The sequence below is a fragment of the Rhea pennata genome, chromosome Z (assembly GCF_028389875.1).
Source record: "Rhea pennata isolate bPtePen1 chromosome Z, bPtePen1.pri, whole genome shotgun sequence".
Classification (NCBI taxonomy): domain Eukaryota; kingdom Metazoa; phylum Chordata; class Aves; order Rheiformes; family Rheidae; genus Rhea; species Rhea pennata.
Window position 1 is genome coordinate 22,877,451 of NC_084702.1, and position 14,823 is coordinate 22,892,273.

Sequence of the window (14,823 nt, forward strand, 5' to 3'; positions counted from 1 at the left end):
TTGTGTTTCAAGATGAAACAAAAGTGGGAATGTGTTTTTACAATGCTGACTTTTATTGTTTTCCTCTATTGCAGCTCCACAAGAGCAGTTCACAAACCAGAGTTTTTCTACACTGAATAATGTTTTCATACAGAGGCTAGAGTCTTTGTAATAAATTAATAGAGCCTTGCAAAAATCTTGTTAGGTGTTCAAAAATAATTGCAGTATCTGTTTTTGCAGACATTGGTCTGGCTTTATTCTGTTTTTGTTTCTTTTCTTTTCCTTTCCTTGAAGCCTTGTGGAGGAGTGTTGTGTATATACCTCCTACCCTGCTGTGGTAGTGTGTTGTATTTCAGCCTGAAAGCCTTTTTGTGGTGCAAGATGAGCGATTATATTTGATCAGTGTTTAGATGATGCATTTCGGGGTAATGGCCTGAAACATTCTGGAAGAAAGTCCTGAAATCTTTTTAAAAGGCCAAAGAATGAAGAGTAGTGCATATGTTATTAGGCTGTCTTTGATCGAATCACTGCTGAGGCTGCACTGACACATGCTGTTCTTGAAAGACTTAATGCAGTCTTAATCAGATGAATTGTCTTGTTGTGCAAAAACTGTTATTACTCCCTGTGTGAAACCAGCCGTGCTACAAGGGGAAAAAATTAAATCGTCTGACTAAGAGGTCACTGGTGAATAGTAACACAAGATCTATTACCATTATTAGAAGATTATGAGGCTTGAGAGAACATTCATTCTTTTATGGTCTTTCAACTACTGGAATGAAATATTTTGGTGGTAAATGACACCCTTCTGGAAATCTATCAGAAGATTTACTACCTTATGTTCTTTACAGAGGGGGATAGGAGAACAAAAGGCAAAATGTTTTTATTCAGGTGAAACCATGGTTAAGAATCTATTGAAATTTATTTGGCTTGCTTAAAAATGTCTCAAGTGATGTCTGATAGTATTGTTCTGTGTCTGATCATGTGAATTTTGGAGAGTTGCTGTAGGGGGATGTTTATATTATAGTCTCTTCTTGCGGACAGATTGTTAGTGATACAAGTTTATTGGTTAGGGCCCTGGAGTACGTGAAACTTTGCAGAGAACAAAACCTGGTCTCAGGAAGAACAAGGAGCACCCTTGAAAACCCTGGTTGTTTTATATTCTCATTTATGCACTTCAGTGAAGGGGACAGTTCTTGAAATGTGCATATTGTTCATTACTTCTTGTCTTGCTCACAGGATATTAGAATGCTGAATGCTTTTGAAAATCTGGTCATTTCACTTTCTTGCGTACTGAAAACTGTGCTGGTGCTATGCTGCCTTCAAAATTCAGCCCGACGTTTCCCAGAAATAAAACCTAGAACACTGCTCATTCCAGTGACTTTCCTTTAGTGCTTCTTGGTTGGATGCTTGCATAGGGCAACGAAAACATCTCTTTAATGCTAAAATTGACCCCAGAGAACTCTGAGATGTGTATTCCAGCTAAGAAAAGCTGGCACGGATAATACAAAGTGGCACCCTATGTTTAGAATTTAATTTGGGGACAGCATATATGTTTTTTGGATTACGTTGTTTGAAATGAATTTTTCCTTTTGAACACCATCGTGTTTGGTTTACTCTTCTCTGGCTCTCTGGCTCTCTCTTATTCTTTGTTCTGATACAAGGACTATATGGGAGACAAATTTCCTGTCAATAAAATGTAAGGAAATGTGAAGGAATAGGAGAGAAGAAGTTTAATGAGGGTCTTCCTTCTTACTAACTATCTTCTCTTATGTTGTGCTTTTTAAAAACAGTAACTGTCTTTAGCTTAAAAAAAAAAAAAAAGTCAACAAATCGCCAGGGGTGCGAACAGCCATCAGTCCTATTGATGAGACTGCATTTTTTTTGCCTGACATGTTTAATCTTACTTTTATAGGAAGGGCTGTTAGGGTAACTGGACATCATTTTGAGATACAATTCATTATTAAAAACAAAACAAAACCCGAACCCCTTTGTTCGGTTGCTAATGAGAGACTTGACCTAACTGTTGCATCCTCAGGGATGAGGAGGGATGCAGACCACACTGTTGCTGGGCAGCAGGTTCCTCTGACATCTGAGCAGGCTCCTATGTAGCAAGAGCTGATTTTTTTTCGTACTGGCTTTTTGAAACTGTTAAACTTTTAAAGATTTACTATAAATCTGTACAGAAATTAGTGCCAGTGTTGTTTTTCCATTATATGGTGGAAGCAAGAAGCAGTTTCATTGTATACTTGTAATTTGAATATGTGTGATTCAGAACAGGTATCCTTAAAAGGACATTATCTTTGTAGAAATATATAATTGACCTTACAGTAGTAAGTGCTTTTTTTTCCCTAGAATTCTCTATAGAGCTTAGCATCTCTTTACAGGATGTTAGCATAAATCTCATAGAAAACTTTCTTTTAATTCCTGTTTAATACAGAATAAATTTTGTAACTAGAAAGTAGAGGCAAACTCAGGACTTGGAATAAACTTCTGACAACTGAGGAAAGTTGGAGCTGGGGAAGCTGACCTTTAAGGATTTGAATGCTTTCCTAACTAAAATCTGTGAAAATAACAAAATCCACTGTACCTACAACTGAGAAAAAATGTAAGAAGTAGCTTTTTGAGTAGAGAACTAGCTTAAGATGTGATGGAATAGTACAAGATCTGATGTCTGGCAAAAGATGTTTTGGGGAGAGGTGTGTGGGAAAGAAATTGAATAAGGAGCTTGTACGTTCTAGTGACACTTCTGATGTCTCTATTACTGATGTTTTATTTAACCTTTTGTGCAGCATAGAGTGAACCAATGATAGCATTTGTCGGGGATGGATATGTTTTTTTGAAAAAAGCTCCAAGTTCTAAGATTCTTAGACCTGAGACTCTTCCCACCACCTGCTTGCTTCATGCTGTACTTTCTGGCTGACTTTAGTTATCAGAAGATATTTCTTCTCTGTTGACTTGTGTTCACAACCCTACGTAACACTGTGTCCCTCAGGAAAGAAGCACCTAATGATTTCTCTGATAACTTTGGGACTTTACAGTGGCGGTGCTGGTTTCAGTGATTGCCCCGCTGCAGGCACGAGATGTCCATGGTTCACCCTGGAATTTATACCTTTATAGCAGGAATAGACACTTGTTTAATTAGTGAAAGATTTAAGTAACTGTAGCTCAGTAGTAGGTGATCTATTTTTGACTTAGCACCCAGTTACAGCAGATGCCTAGAAATAAAACTGCGTCTGCCTACCACACTTCTTAACTTCAGACGTTTACTTAGTTTCTGTGCAGATATTTTGCCTAAGGTTTATCTTGCCAGAAGAGGATTTTTAACATTGAAAATGTTGAGCCTTTAACACTCAGATCTTCCTTTGGGCTCTATTTAATTTAATCAGGCAGTTGGTTTTAATACTCTTCCTGTGTACTACTGAATATCCTTTCTCTTAGGCATTGCTGTTTTCCTTTTGGCATGGGTAGATTGTGGAATGTTGATATTTGCATGGTGCATAGGTTGGTCTTACTGTTCAGGAGTGGGAAGAGAAGGTAGGGCCATGATTACATCTCATCTTTTGAATTCATGTTTATTTTTCTGTTTCTGAATATCATTTTAAGAAATTGTCATACACAGCCATGTGTTCATGTGCTGTATTTTCCCACTAGTACACTTCTGTCAATGGAAGTGCTGTTAATAGGGTCACTGAAATGGTTGGGATTAAAGAAATTTGCAATGTGATGCTAAACACTTGCATCACTACAAATGAGGGATACTGCAAACTGGAGGATAAAGGCAAATTATCAGGGAAGGAAGGTATGGGTGATACATGGGAATGAAAATTTAAGGAGCTTCTTATATTTGTTTGCTGAGAAAATGTAGTGCCAAACTACATTATTTTTCACCTGCTGAAGCTTAATATACATTTCACATTTATGATGACAGTACAGACATGCATAATTGTCCTCTATGCAAGTATATCCTGGATTTAGTGCAGGGAGGTTATTAGTGGAACTGGGACCAGAATTGATGTTAATCAAACTCCACCATGTGCTGATGAGTTTGGAATTAGTTACTTCACCCCCTCCCTTTTGTATTTCAGGAAGTATCTGTGGAACAAGGAATACTCCTTATAGTGTAAGACTAATAAAGTATTTTAACAGTCTTTAAAATGTCATCGGCAATTTGAAAGCCATTTAGGCTAGGAGGAATGTGCTGATTAAGGCACATGATAGGAGCATAAATTCACATAAGCCTAGGAGTAGGCCCACTAGCTACGTATCCCTGAAATGGCAGTATGAGCCATGTGAGTAAAATGAGGTGAAAGAAGGAGACAGATCTTGAACAAACAAGAAAAGGCAGTGCAGAGGATTAATGAGAAGGTAAGGACCAAGTGTGCAGCTCCCTGCCTCAGTTACTGTAAAGCTGTGCTCCGTGGTGATACTGTGAGGTGGGTTGTGCTCTTTGAGTCATTCGTTTGGCCTCGATGGTAGAGATACTCTTCTCAAGGCTCTCCTATGATGGATGTGACAGGAACTTGGGGTCTAGAAGAAATTTACTTGTTTTCATAAGAGTTAATTTGAGAGTGTAAGAATGAAGAGGTATGTTACTTGTCAGGGAAAAATGGATGCAAATACCATGCTGGCAGCCTATGGAAGGGTGTTAGGAGTCTTCTCTGGAGTTTGAGAACTCAAAATTGTAATATCTGCTCTGTTCTAGAGATTGGGTTTAGGAATGAAGTCTCCTCTGGGAAGACCACTGTCTCCCTCACAAAAAGCATGAGGTAAAAAGACAGGTTCAAGACTAAGCAGGATGATTTAGAGAGTGTCTAATTAGAAAGTATGTGCACTTGGGGAGGGGCTAGGGAATGCTCTGAAAGGAACAGGAAGAAACTTCACGGAGGCAATTGGAAATTAAATACTAACCTTGAAGTATTGCTTTTAATTGTTATTGCTTCTAGTACAACTATGAATAAATTACTCATAGCCTCTCTGTTTCCATTTCTCACCTGCATAAATGGAGGTGATAGCCCTAACTTGTTGGTATTTGGGGCAAGTTAGCATACATATTATGCTGCAAGGAGACTATCTTACCAGTCCAGTAGAACTGCAGTCTCTTTCGCAGCTGAGGTGGCTTACAGTTTTGCTTATTTTCCTGTGCTTCTACTGAAAGGGTTTTTTTGTAGTACTTGTTTCTGAGCAGTGTGCAAAGTGAACTTTTGGCTCAAGGTAATAATTGACAGTTTTGCCATCGTCTAAAATATCACCCTGTAATCATGTTAGATTACACCCTTTACTGGGGCCAGGGATTCAGCTTTCTTGTATGTTTTTTTTTCTCTGAAGAGAAGAATTAAATTGTTCCTTTAACACTGAGAATTTTGAGGTGTTACAAAGAAAGAGAAGAAAAAACATGTGATTCAATCACACTACATATAACAGTATTAAGCCTTTTACCTGCTAATTGCAGTGCTCTATTTTAAAACTTGTTTAGATCAAAATATGTTGAAACCAAAAGGAAAGGATGTGTTTCAGTGGGCTTGGAAGGAAGGCATTATTTGCATGAGGAGTGTAGCTCAGCTCTTTTTATCAAACACTTAATAGCCTGTTGTTCATCTAAATAAAAAAGGCCAAAGTAATAAAAAATAGACTCTCAGCTAAAGAATTTTTCTAAAAATTACTTTAAGAATTGGGAAGATTACTCTCACCTATCTGAAAACTAATAAAAAGCCAGGATTAGAACAACTTGTTTTGTGGTAATGTGTTGTATTTCAGCCAAATTCAGGGGCTGTTCTAGTAAAAATTGTTTTTATGGTAGCTTTAGTAGAAGGAATGCTAAATATCTAATAACCTACTTTAAATTGCTGTAAAATTGGTCTTACCTTATATAGTTAATGGTAATTTAGAATTTCATCTAACTTAACTCTGTTTGTAACTGTCTTAGGCTACTTCGCTCTGTTGAGACAAGGTTGTTCGGTAGACCTCAGATATTGTTGGTTAAGAATGATGGTTGCAAAGATTCAGGCTGGAGCAAAGTGCTGAAGAATATAGTACGAAATCCAAATCTTGTCTGACACTATTTTTTCTCACCAATGTATTTTTTCAAAGTCTTCAAGTTAACTAAGGTAATCAGAGTGTTTGTTTTAGGGTTAGGTGCTTAAAAAAAATCAGCAACAAAACACGGATACACACAGGTAGGTGTGGACAGAGACAGACACGCCTACCCTAGAAGAATGCTTGAAGCAAAACTCTAAATCTGTCACTCAGAGTTTTGCATAATCAAATAAGCTACTCTCCCCCATCACCTTGTATGTTGACACATACTGTAAGATATGCAAGAGTAGACAGATAAATAGTCTCCATTTAATTATTTTTCTTAAATCCAGAAAATGTTAACTGATGTGTTTTACATAGGTTACATTTTGAAATCTGCAGCTGGAGCCTAAATTCTTACAAAAGCATCTGTATAGATTTTCAACCTTTTATTACGTGAACAGATCTTACCGTGCATCTGAGATGGGATTTTTTTAATAGTCTGTTTGCACTTTGCATATTCCTCTTTCTATTAAAATCTTAGTTCATGTAAAGGAAAACATCTGTAACTATTTATTTCCAAACTAACCATTGTATATGTAAAATCAGAGGATTGAACCTGTCTCTTTGAAAAAAATCTGGCTTCATATGAAATTTTAGCTTGATAGATTCTGCCCTCGTCTGTTTGTCTGCTGCCTTCTCTTTCTTTTTGCTCTTTTGTGCCATTCTATTTCTGTGTAGAAGAAAACAACCTAGACAAATTTAATTCCAACAAGAGCTGAAGAACCGTCCAGCTTACCTTCAGACCAAAGGAGGTCTGAAATAAAAGTGATAAGGGAAAGTTTCTAGCCAAAAGGATGCTTTAGTTTGAAGTATGCAGGAGAGAAAGCAGAGCACTATGAAACTTGTGTTGAAGATGTTCCTCCACATGAACATCTGCTCGGATGAACATTACCTTAAATTCTTAGCCACGTTTATTTACTTCTACCAATTTGCAATAAAGCCACTCCTCTGTCTAGACAGATGGCAGCTACCTTTTTTGTTAATTCCATAAATATTAAATACAGAATCCAAACCAAGGATATAAAATGTGTGGAAACACAGATTTGGACTGCTCAATTATAAAAGTAGTGATGTTTTGTAGAACAAGCAGTATATTTGAGATGTGTTTTGGAACGAGTAATTACAGAGGGAAGTATGCAGAATCTCAGAGCTCTAGGATTCTTTTTACAGTTCTTTCTCTGTCAGAAGACTAGTGTCTTCTAAGGGCTGAAATGGACCTTTGTACAGTGGAAAGTTTTATAATCTGAACAATTCTCATGTAAAAACGTGTTTCAAGAGAATGCTGTAGCTGAACTTTCCATTTTTTTAATCCATTGTATGTATAAACCTCCTATATACTTAAAGGGTCAGCCTCACCAGAATAAATTTTCAAAGGGATCTCTGAATTATTTCCTTAAGACTGGATTTGAGAGTTACTCTATCTGTCCACTAAGCCCAATAAGGATGGGACTACAAATGCACTAGTTTTGTTTCAAACCAACAAAAAGATCTGATTTTTGGTTTATTCAGCAAGTTTTCTAAAGTTACAGTTTAAGATTGTAGAAGGAAAAAAAGTTATTTAAGATTGTAGAAGTCCTTGGGAGAGTGATGCATTCAAGAGATAACACTAAAAGTGAAATGGAGAACTTTGTACCCTGCTTACTGTGTAAAGAAAATAATTTTATTAAAGACAGAAGACTCACAAATAATTATGTCTGCATATTACTACTAAATACCAGATTTCCTAATCAATTTTTCTTCTCTTGGGAATGACAGTGTCTTTTAATATAGATTATATTTGTGGAAGACTAAGTATGATTAAGTGAAAACAAATACTATTGTGTTGAAGCAGAATGTAAACCAGTGCTGTTTTAAATACCATGAAACTAAGTAAAAGAAAAAATGGGCGGGAGGGCAAGAAAGCAAGTGCATTTCCAACAGTTATCTGCATCTACACTAGAAAAAAAAGATAGTGGGCCAGCAAGTATGAAAATACTAAAAATTCCTGCCCTAAATGAAAGAGGAATGGAGGTAAATAAGTCTCCTTTTCTTTGCTGTCACTTTAGATGCAGATCTCTGGAAGTTTGCTACTGTACATGAGCAAAATGTAGTAAATCATGTTGCAGGGTATGATAGAATAATAACAGCATGATTAGAATTCCTCTGTAATAACAAATATGAATTGGAATAATTTCTTCAATTATGTGGTATATGAATATTTTAATATATCACTTTTCATTTATTTATTCCTTTTAGTGTGCCTGTAATAGAAATTTCAAGTGAAAATGAATTTATTATGGAAATTAGAGAGGAAATGGGAAACTTTGAGCTATTTATATATAATATTTATATATATATATTTATATATATATTTATATTCAGATTCAAGGGGTAGAGGCTACATGAATAACTGTAAGCATAAAATAAACTTTTAAGGAGCTATTTTGTGGAATTCCCCATGTGGAAGAAATTCTTCAAATGCTGATTTCTGCAAGTAGTCATTACTTTTCCAAGAAAGACCAGTGTACAGTGTCATCACAATATAAATTCCAACAAAACCATTAGCATTTCGCTTTGACAGTAATGTGGTACATTCAGATAATGTTGCCCAGTGATTAAAGGATTCTTTTGAAAACTGATGTGTATTTCTGTAATAATATGCTTGAGCCCATGCAGTCTTTAATATCTTAGCAATACCCATTCCCATCTTTAAAAAGGGGCCAATGTGCTAATCACAACAGCCTTTCTAAATATATTCTGAGGTCTATGGATGAAGACTGCTGTTTGTATTGGGTCTGGAACTCCTAATTGTGTTTAAATTTTACCTGATATTCTTGCAGCAGTTGAACAGTTACTTAAGTGTTCTGGATTATCTCAGTAGTTATAGCTGAACATGCATAACAGGCTACTTCCAAGATGATGATTTGAAAAGAAGAAAAAAGTTGCACATCCTGTGAAATTACAGATTTCTTGAATTTTCATGTTTTCGTTATTAGAAGAAGATTAATACAAAAAAACTAACGCAAAAGATTAATGCATATGACATTTTTTAATACATTCTAATATGTTCATTGTCTTTTATGCAATACTACTTACCATACTGGCAACCAAGTTCCAAATTTATTTCCTTTTTTTATTCTATTTTAGGTCCCAAACCTGATCCCAGTTCTGATGTTTAAAATGGGAAGACCTCTGGAGCCTGTATTGTACAGGGATATATTGTACACGCTGCCCACACTGGGTGTACACAAGGTCAGAATGAAAAATTGTTGGTAAAGTAAAAATCACCAATACCATATCATTTACTTACAATCAAAGAGTAATTTAGACTGAAGAAGCTTCAACATAACTTTATAAGATTTATGATGGGTTGTGGCATTTATTTTAAAGGGCAAAATGTGCATCATGCTTACCTGTTTGTATTATATTATTCATTTTGTTTATGTATCTTACAAAAATGCAATTTAGATTCCTTAGGCACTAAAATTTGTCAGAAAATGATTTGGAGTTTTGTTCTGATGTTGTGAAGAACTTAATTACCTATTCGTGATATTTGGCCCAAATAATGATTTATAGTCCTCTCCTTGTTCTTGGATATTAAAAAAGATTTGGGGATTTTGTTTGGTTTTTTTTTAAACTTCTTCCAGGTCTGCATAGCTCAGATTCTACGTGTGATACAGATGCTGGGAAGCACACCAAAGCTTAGAGCTATTACTCTGCGCCTGATGACATCCTTATGGGAAAGACAGGTTAGACAAATGCTGTTGTGTCACTTTGAAAAGATGTAGTTTAAAAACTTTTTCTTCTAAACAGAGTGTTTTATTTTGGAGCATTAGCTACATCAGTGTATTATCAGCAGTATAAAAGGAAATGGTGGAAGTGATGCCTTTATTGATTCTGTATTAATGAAAACTTTCAACACTATATCTTTTGTGAAACCTGATTTTCATGTAGTCAGGTCTAGGAATAGAATTATGAAATCTGTTTTTGAAGTATAGCTCTCTTCCTCGCGTGATGTGCAATAGAAATCAGACCTGTGAGGTATTTCCATTTGGTTACATGGCAATAGTTTACTTGTTTATGAAATAGCAATCAAGATTTGGTTTGTAAAAACCAGTTGGATCTCAACATAGCATTATTCTTCAGTGATGAAGAAAATTAAAATGTTATTCAACGTAAGTAGTCTTTTAGAGGTCACATGAAAATGCTATTAACATAAAATCTTGTCACCAACTTTATGAACCATGATGATAATCTAAAACTAAATCTTTTCCAGGATCGGATTTACCCAGAATTGCAGAAATTCATGGCAGTATCTGATATGCGCTCTTTGTCTCTTGACAAAGATGCTCAGTGGGAAAAGCTGATTGCTAAAGCTGCCTGTATAAGAGATATATGTAGGCAGAGGTAAGCACAAGGGTTTATCGGTCTGTTACCTTTGTAAAGAAAAACAGTAGATTTGTTTGTTTGGCGTTCTTTTAAAACTGCATTATTATTTTTAGCTAGTGTGCTTTAATTGCGGGTAATGCTTTTCTGAATGTCTGTAACAACTCCTGAGACAGTGTGTACCTCGGCAGCTAATCAGGTTCCTGTTTTATTATAACTAATAGGAAGTACATATAAGTAATATTAAAATTAAAGGCAACAGAAAGCAACTGTCTTTTCCCTGAAACAAAACAAATACCTCACACTGCTTCAGAGCAGATACTTTAAGCCTACCAAATTTAAAAAGTGACTGAGGTTTGAAAGAGACTACAAGTGATCTGTCCGTCTATTGACTATTCAGATAAACAGGGTGCTCTTTTCAAATGTATTTTGCCAAATGCAGATTGTTGGTCTTAATTCAGACATAATGCAGGCCACAGAACCTAGAGAGAATATATTGATTCTTTCTAGCTCTAACAATCTATGAATATCAGATTTAATGTTTATATAGTCCCCATAAATACTGTTTTTTGAACATGTTATCAGTTTCCTTCTAGTCTTCTGTGAGCAATACTAGCTTTTTTTTGTTGCTCCTGTGCTCCTGTCCTTTGGATTCCATTTTCTACTTTGCTTTTTGAAGACCTATGACATAAATTCTCCCCACTTTTTATCTTTTAATCATCAATTCTCAAAAAAGTATGCCTTAAAGAATATACTCTTTCCTTTCTGTCCTCTACTTTATTTAATTTTACCAAAGAGCATTTTTCAAGAACTATTAAAAATGCCAAAATCAGGAGAGAAATTTCAATGCAACTGTAATATTTATTGCTAAACAAGTGTTATAGTTAGAGCTCAGATGTAAAGATGTAAATTCTTCTGTGTATATTTGGAAATGATTTAGATGTGAAAGAAAATTTAGAATGCTGGAATATTCTCTACATACAGTTCACCTAAGCAGATGTTATTTACCCCTTATTCTTACAGAATTGTTTAGAACTACTGCTGAATTATCAGTTTTTGTCTTTCTTTTTTCTTTCTTGAGGGTCTGAATAGATATTAAAAGACTATAAAACAATGCAAAAAATGGCCCAGACTTTCATGCGAGGAGAGCCAAAAGACATCCAGGGTGGCCCTCTTAACTTTTTTCCTTTCACTGAAGAAGTGAAAATTTTGGAGGGAAAAGTTATGACAGCAACCCTGGATGTGGCAAAAATCTTGGTAGTGTTATCTTACCACTAACAATAGCCGGTAATGAATGTCCATAGACTATAAGAAAAGCAGAAAGTAACATCTTTTATTTAATAACCCACAGTGGGTTTTCTTTCTCAGTCACTTCTTGAAAGCTGCAACTGCTTTGCATCTGTGGCATTATTTGGCAAAGACTTTCATAGATTAATTACTTGATGATCTTTTAGCAAACTTGACATCTGCTGACTTGCCTCTCCATGCTGTTCAAACTTCAGAACTGCCTATCATATCCTGCCTTGTGTCTCTATCCACTCCGCCCATTTCCCAGTTTTAGTCTGTCATACTTGTCTTTTGTACAGAAGCAGTACTCACTGAACTCTTGTATATAGAGTAGGACTTCTGCGTATGTGTACATATTACTCTATATCTTCATGTACTTCTGTTTTTCTTTTAGGCCATACCAGCATGGAGCAGATATGTTGGCTGCAATTTCCCAAGTATTAAACGAATGCACGAAACCTGATCAAGCTTCACCTGCAGCCATAGTGCTACAAGGTCTTCAGGCACTTTGTGAGGCTGAGGTAAGATCACATTGGCCTGACTTCATAAATAATAGTTTTTCTTCTAGCTGACCTTTCTTTAGAGTGCTTTAGACTGTCATAGGATTTTTTTTTCTCTTCTTTTAAGTTTAATTCCTCTAGTCATGCATTCATTAATTGTCCTTGAGTGATCTTCCACTGCAACAGCTCAGCCTTTCAGGGCAGGGCTTGGAACTGTAAATCAACACCATAACTTGTGTCAAAATGTCCTTTCATAAATTTTACCTTCAGATTTGAAAAGAGCAACTGTCTGGTACATAATTCTGATTAGCTGAAAAGTGTGTAAATCATCTTATTTCTGATACCTTCCCACTTGGCTACCTGCTGAGTGTCTCATTCACCTGTTGTGTCTGATAGTGTTGAAATTACTTGTAATGAGGAGACTCCTATTTTAATCTAATGTACTCATTAATCGCATAGACAGTCAAGTACTGAAACATGTTGCCTGGAGAGATTGTGCTGTCTCCATCCCCAGAGGTGTTCAAGGTCCAACTGGATAAAACCCTGAGCAACTTACTCAGTCCTCATGGTGACCCTGCGTTGAGCAAGAAATAGGACTAGAAAACTCCTAAGGTTTCTTCCCACTTAACCTGTGCTGTGATCCTAAGATATTTTTGAGTTGGGAGTCAGGGTTCCTTGTTTTCCTAGGGACATCCCTGAGATCGTGATTCAGGCACAGGTGTGCTGTGAATCACGCTCTAGACACACCATGGACTAAATGGGCCATCTGAGCTAATGGACTAATGATAGACTGTAGGCATATTTGCTTACCCCTGTTCTGCCAAACTCATTTTAACTTTTTCCATTTCCTTACTCTTAGTATAGTGTTTACCACACTATGGGACTGATCCAACAAAAAACTTCAGTCATTACCACATCATGTATGTGAAATCATGATGGCAGCTCAAGAGCAGTGTAGTAAATGGTTAGCAGTCCATAGACATCTGTTTAATATAGTAAAAAAAACTTCAGACATTTGTGGTTAAAAACTAACTTACACCAGATAATTATTGTGTTTACTTTTGGTATAGGGCTTGGTCCTTCTTGACCTTGTATAGTTTCTTTAAATACTGACCTCAATTAGTATTTAAGCGGTGTTTTCCCAGGCTGAATTTTATGTAGCATTCATTTGACTTCTGTGAATGAAAGCAGGAATTGGGCTTGAGGCAGAATCACATCCTGCTGCTATAAAAAGCCCATATGAGAACAGAAGTACTTTGCCACTGGAAGTGCTGAGAAAACTCTTAGTACTCAGAAGAGAATAAAGCAAGGAAATAATCACTTTGCAGATAGGTACCACTTCTTCCTGTTCTAATTCTTACAGGTCCTGTTTAATCTGCTTTGTTTCCACAGCTTCATGCCAAAGTATTGTTTTGGGAAAACAGACCTGCAACCTCAAGTTGCTCAAAACTCTAATAAAGAATTATCTTGTGGTTCGGTAAACTGGGTAACCATTCAGCCTAAATAATGTGCTCTGTCCCTTATCTAGTATTTAGACTCCAGTCTGCAGAGCAGAAACTTTAAAGGATATAATCATAGGGATTGGTTAAAGGGTTTTGTTTTGGTGCTTTCTCATTCTGCCACTATTTCAGTAGATAACCATGGGAAAGGATTTTAATATCTTTGAGGTTTTTTACGTGCAGTATAGAAGGCTTGTCAGAATGAAGAATCTACTTAGATGAGGATTTTAATGAGAGTCTATGAGGAAAGGCTGTGAGAGCTGGGCCACTTTAGCCTGGAAAAGAGAAGACTGGGGGGGATCTTATCAATGTCTACAAGTACCTGAAAGGGAGGGTGTCAAGGGAATGGCACCAGACTTTTATCAGGGGTGCCATGCAGCAGGACTAGAGGCAATAGGCAGAAACTGAAACATAGGGAGTTCCGCCTGAATGTGAGAAGGAATTTCTTCCCTGAGAGAGTGACAGAGTACTGGCACAGGTTGCCCAGAGAGGTTGTGGAGTCTCCTTCTCTGGAGATATTCAGGGCCCACCTGAATGCAACCCTGTCTTACATGCTTGAGCACGGGGGTTGGACTAAATGATCTCTAGAGGTCCCTTGCAACCTCAACTATTCTGTGATTTCTGTGAATCTGATTTTAATCAATATCTGCGCTAGTATAACAAAATATGACTTCATATGTGTAGTTTTGGCATAGCTGATATTGGAACCCTGTAAGTTATATAATTTTTGTCAACTCTGAGTTCTGGGAGTCTCAGAAAAGCTACTTTGTGAAAGTAGTATTATAATAAAATCTGCAATAATACTGATTTTTTGATTAAATACTGAAATAATATTTTTTCTTGGGATTGATTGCAGTAATTGTTTGATGTAAATATAATGGCGTAACTTAAAGCAAATAACACTACATGATTTTCTTACATGGAAACAAGAATATTGAGTTTGCTTTTGTGTGATTTATGAAGAGAGCTAAATCCTTCTTTTATATTTTTGTGAGTGTAACAAAAGGCTTTTGAGAAGAGGATTATGCAGTGACTTGCATGTCAGAAATGCAAAATACACAGAATGGTTCTTGCCATGCCGTATTTCCTACTTCTGGGCAAATCTTTCAGGCTTTTTT

At 36.3% G+C, this 14,823-nt stretch overlaps 1 protein-coding gene across 4 annotated transcripts in view; it reads left to right on the forward strand.

The window, feature by feature from the left end:
- Positions 1-14,823, forward strand: part of FOCAD (focadhesin) — a 123,334-nt gene that overhangs the window by 42,467 nt on the left and 66,044 nt on the right. For all 4 annotated transcript variants that reach the window (XM_062599636.1, XM_062599635.1, XM_062599637.1 and 1 more), the window contains exons 12-15: positions 9,181-9,285; positions 9,681-9,782; positions 10,310-10,440; positions 12,101-12,227. In XM_062599636.1, coding sequence (XP_062455620.1) covers positions 9,181-9,285; positions 9,681-9,782; positions 10,310-10,440; positions 12,101-12,227 — 465 coding nt within the window. The remainder of the gene's footprint in view (positions 1-9,180; positions 9,286-9,680; positions 9,783-10,309; positions 10,441-12,100; positions 12,228-14,823) is intronic.